Raw genomic sequence first — 5,727 nt, forward strand, 5'->3', positions numbered from 1 at the left:
GTGTCGTTATATCGTTTGTTACAGTCATGTTACTAGTTACCACTATCTTAGGGTTAACTGTGTCGTTATATCGTTTGTTACATTCATGTTACTAGTTACCACTATCTTAGGGTTAACTGTGTCGTTATATCGTTTGTTACATTCATGTTACTAGTTACCACTATCTTAGGGTTAACTGTGTCGTTATATCGTTTGTTACAGTCATGTTATTAGTTACCACTATTTTAGGATTAACTGTGTCGTTATATCGTTTGTTACATTCATGTTACTAGTTACCACTATCTTAGGGTTAACTGTGTCGTTATATCGTTTGTTACAGTCATGTTACTAGATACCACTATCTTAGGGTTAACTGTGTCGTTATATCGTTTGTTACAGTCATGTTATTAGTTACCACTATTTTAGGTTTAACTGTGTCGTTATATCGTTTGTTACAGTCATGTCACTAGTTACATGAGCTTAGGGTTAAATGTGTTGTTGTATCGTTTGTTACAGTCATGTTACTAGTTGCCACTATTTTAGGGTTAAATGTGTGGTTGTATCGTTTGTTAAAGTCATGTCACTAGTTACCACTATCTTAGGGTTAAATGTGTGGTTGTATCGTTTGTTACAGTCATGTTACTAGTTACCACTATCTTAGGGTTAAATGTGTGGTTGTATCATTTGTTACAGTCATGTTACTAGTTGCCACTATTTTAGGGTTAAATGTGTGGTTGTATCGTTTGTTAAAGTCATGTTACTAGTTGCCACTATTTTAGGGTTAAATGTGTGGATGTTTTGTCTTTAAAACAATCTTAATTACGTCGCTATGTTACCACCTACCGCTATGTCGGTATAGTTCCAGCTATTTTGGTGTTAATTATATTACTAAGCTTCTATGTCTCCATAATTACTGCTGTTTTCGGGATAATTAGATAACGAGTTTCCACAACAACGTCGCTATGCTTACAGCGAAATAACAGAAAGCTGTTCTGCATACTCACCGCTGCACTGTGCACTAAAGATAATAACACTGAGTTATAAATTTTCCATTGTCATCACTTGGTTTCTACTAACCCCCCAGGTTCATCTAAGAACCAAAAACTTAGAAATCAATATTTGTGTGTTTTGAAAACGATTACAATAAATACAAAATGGAAATTATGATCATAAGTAGAAAAGACGTCTCTCCACATTAAGCCTTGCCCGAGGCGTAAAAAGTCTCACTTCTCGTCGACTTATACTTTTGAAAGAGAATACACGTCAACTTGAGTGAAACGTTTCAAATATATTTGTGTGTGTGTGTCCTTGTTCATAACCTGTGACATTTTTGGCGTCTGTTGAACACTTTTTAATACAAATAAAATACTTTTTAATCGAGGAAATCAATCAATATATTAATCAATGAAGAAAATAGGGTTAATACTAGAAACATTACCCATATAAATCACTGCCATTTCCAGTTATAAAGATGTACACGTAGACATACATACATAGACTTATACGATTTACAATTAGCACGGAATCAGAGCCGGAAGATTACGAACAACGAGCGTCCTCTATAAAAACTTCTGTCAGCAGAGTTCTGGGTTTGTTTCAGTATTTCCCGCTATTTAAGCTAGGCTTTTGTTTATTTGTAATTAAGCACAAAGCTACATAATGGGCTATCTGTACTGTGCCCATCAGGAGTATCGAAAACCGCAGACATGAGCTACCTAGGGGCATTAAGCTAAGCATACCAAAACTTAGCCTTCTAAAGTTACCATTCGTTTTAGTTTTTAATAATTCAGGCTTACAACAGTTTTTGTCTCAAGGCGGCTTTAATCTCGATAGCAGACTAAGCATAAAAATGGACATTTTTTGGTGTTTTTTTTATACTTTGATCTATCGCTATTTTAGCTTCCTGAAATATTTTTCTGGAGTAGTCTAGAGAAAATAAAAGGGTCAATTGATCTTATATTTATATCTTTGCCCTGATTTGTTTTCCATTTGATTGTACTCTTGGTGCTACACTTTTGTTAGTTTAAGTAACTTTATACTCGCATTTATACACCTTAAATGTGTTTTTTTTCATGATTCTTTTTGTGTATCTCTTTCAACTACTTCTGAGGACCGGCATGGCCAGGTGGTTAGGGCGCTCGACTCGCAATTTGCGGGTCGCGGGTTCGAATCCCCGTCCCATCAAATATGCTCGCCCTTTTAGCCGTGGGGGCGTTATAATGTGACGGTCAATCCCACTATTCGTTGGTAAAAGAGTAGACCAAGAGTTGGCGGTGGGTGGTGATGACTAGCTGACTTCCCTGTAGTCTTACGCTGCTAAATTAGGGACGGCTAACGCAGATACCCCTCGTGTAGCTTTGCGCGAAATTCAAGAACAAACAGCTACTTCTGAAAACAAATTCAATAAAAAAGCAGTACAGAGAATATAGTTTTCGTTTAAATATACAAAGAATCTCAACACGGTGTTATTATTTTGTACAAGAAATGTGTTATCCAAACGACCTTTTACCTTACAGATAATAAAAATAAACATACTTTAGTTACATTTCGCCATTGTGGTTTCGTTAGGACTAGTAGCACCAGAAATATTTGATGTGAAAATAAGTCTGAGGAAGTTTTATTATCATTTGGAAAGTAAAGGTCAAAATGTCGAAATCCCCCTGATAGTCTATAATCTACTGTTTATCGTGTTCTCCGAGATTATACATTATGGATTCTTGGGAGTTTTTATTAGTATAAACTAGAAAAATTAAGCTGTATGTATAATCCACATTTTGCATGTTTTATTACAAAGTAAAGCATTGTATTACATCACTTAAGCTCTAAATTATATAAACAAACACTTGCAATAATAGTAGAAACACTGATATTATTCATCTACCAGCAGGATCTAAGTGGATCTTCCATGAAAACTACAAACCTTGAAGGTAAGCTTCGTTTATATAAGTAAAAACACCATATTATATACTTTAAAATAATGTATACATCTATTCGGAAAGGTGGTGTCGGATTTATTTGTCTCGCATATTCACATCTTCTGTTTCCTACTGCAGACTTGGCTTTATTAGTTCTCACAAATAACACCAGATGTCGAATCTGACATATAGATTCAAGAATTCATACTGAACTTGTACTTTTATAGAGTATTGTTTCAATTTCATCATTTATAACATCGTTAGCACCATTCGTTAATGATTGCACTCCTAGGTGTCGCCACAGACATTGCTAGCTAAGAAAACATACTGCAATCCTAACAGCAACAAATTTCAAACATAACTGTTCGAGATCCACATTTTATAAAGTTATGGCCTCCTTTTTTTTAGTTTCTTATTAAGTTTCTATGTTTTTTAGCTTAAAACATTTCGTCTTTTATCACTTTCTCAAAATAGTGGCCAGCGGATCATTTGGTAACTAAGTTTGTGCACCTGCAAACACAACAAGAAGGAAAGAGAAACCAATCCATAAATATCCCCCGACAATCATCATCCGGGTCGTACGCCAGAAGTCTATGCCACTTGTACTTCTGCTCACACGAACAATCTGCATTACATCTTTTGGTCTCCTGCGATCTGAAACAAAAATAAACAAAAATGTACGGAACAATAAGTGGCTGAAAACTATTCTTTATATAATAAGGAGAGTATGAATGTCAGCCATCTACTAAACGACAAACTAATTTATATAATAAGGAGAGTATGACTGTCAGCCATCTATCTACTAAACGACAAACTAATTTATATAATAAGGAGAGTATGACTGTCAGCCATCTATCTACTAAACGACAAACTAATTTATATAATAAGGAGAGTATGAATGTCAGCCATCTATCTACTAAACGACAAACTACTTTATATAATAAAATAAATCGGGTATCAGTAAAGTGATATTGTCGGGTATCAGTAAAGTGATATTATCGGGTATTAGTAAAGTGATATTGTCGGGTATCAGTAAAGTGATATTATCGGGTATTAGTGAAGTGATATTATCGGGTATTAGTAAAGTGATATTGTCGGGTATCAGTAAAGTGATATTATCGGGTATTAGTGAAGTGATATTATCGGGTATTAGTAAAGTGATATTATCGGGTATCAGTGAAGTGATATTATCGAGTATTAGTAAAGTGATATTATCGGGTATTAGTGAAGTGATATTATCGGGTATTAGTAAAGTGATATTATCGGGTATTAGTAAAATAATATCACTTTACTAATACCCGATAATATCACTTTACTGATACCCGATAATATCACTTTACTAATACTCGATAATATCACTTTACTGATACCCGATAATATCACTTTACTAATACCCGATAATATCACTAATATCACTTTACTGATACCCGATAATATCACTTTACTAATACCCTTGGGTATTAGTAAAGTGATATTATCGGGTATTAGTAAAGTGATATTATCGGGTATTCCCCAGATGGTACTCAGTAACAATGTATAACTATTCTTCACAAACGCCAGGGGTTGACTCAACATTCTAGACTTTTAGCTTTCTGCTGGGATTTTTCATACATTCATTGTTCAACTGTAGCAGTCAGAATGAGATAAGGGATCTTTGTGTGTCATTTGTGGAGTTACTCTTTCTTTGTCTAGAACAACAAGATAAAAGAAGGTGGGTGGAAGGGGTAACAAACACCATCAAACTGACGAGTCTAGTTGGTTCTCAGCCAAAACAAAGCCTAGATGATGAAAAAAAATCGTTGTGGGCGGTCTCGAGCCTTGTAAACACCGTGGGAACATGACGAAAGGTCTATGATAAAAGTGCGGGAGGAACGAAGATTAGGGGGCAACTCAACAAACCAAGATAGCATTAAAAAAATATAGTTATAATGGAAACAGGGGCTTGGATGCCTGGTTAAACTAAATAGCCCCAAATTCGTTTTTTAAATAAAAATTGTGAGGCAACCTCTTGTATGTTAGTGTTGGTACACAAAATTCCTACAAACATGGGCGAAAAAACTTGAAATTGTTATCTGATTTACTAGACACTTAAATTAATCATACGTCTTTTATGTTAGTAAAATAAGTATTAACGAGAATTTTTAACATGTAAAAATTATAATTTTCTGTTAATTTATATGAATTTTGTACAGTTAAAACGTTCAGAAGAGAAATGGGTGGTTTGATCGGTCATTCTTCGAGAAAGGAGTTTATGTGGTGATGTTTAAACAAAACACTAGACGGCGCTTTAAACAATAAAATATTCGAAAAAGGATTTCTTCTATGTTAATTTAAGCAAAATATTAGAAAGGAGTTTATGTGGTGATGTTTAAACAAAACACTAGACGGTGCTTTAAACAATAAAATATTCGAAAAAGGATTTCTTCTATGTTAATTTAAGCAAAATATTAGAAAAGATTTCTGTTGTGATGTTTAAACTAAATAAAAAAGTAAACGTCTGTTGTATGAAAGTAATATCAAATATATATAAGGTAAAAATATTGATTTAAACTAACACGTAAATCCCACTGAGGACACAGTCGAGAACGCCTTGTGATTCGGACAAAATCAACTTTCTATTTATATGCCCCCCCCCCCGCCAGAAAAGTAATTATTGATTAGAGGAATTTGACGTCATGTATAGATACAAGCAATTGGTCAACACCACTTACTAATTCCTCTGAATTTATAAATACCTAAATATATATATATATTATACTAACCTAATCTTTATACAGCTATTTAAATATATATATATATATATTATACTAACCTAATCTTTATACAGCTATAT

At 33.9% G+C, this 5,727-nt stretch overlaps 1 protein-coding gene across 1 annotated transcript in view; it reads right to left on the reverse strand.

Annotated features, from left to right (window-relative positions):
* Positions 1–3,129: 3,129 nt before the first annotated feature.
* The window catches only part of LOC106475463 (protein spaetzle 3-like), a gene marked incomplete at its 5' end in the record, with an annotated part of 17,015 nt that continues 14,417 nt past the window's right edge, over positions 3,130–5,727 (reverse strand). The window contains one exon of the mRNA XM_013936145.2: positions 3,130–3,548. Within this exon, the coding sequence (XP_013791599.2) occupies positions 3,380–3,548 (169 nt within the window). The remainder of the gene's footprint in view (positions 3,549–5,727) is intronic.

Source organism: Limulus polyphemus, unplaced genomic scaffold, assembly GCF_000517525.1.
Source record: "Limulus polyphemus unplaced genomic scaffold, Limulus_polyphemus-2.1.2 Scaffold8618, whole genome shotgun sequence".
NCBI classification, from domain to species: domain Eukaryota; kingdom Metazoa; phylum Arthropoda; class Merostomata; order Xiphosura; family Limulidae; genus Limulus; species Limulus polyphemus.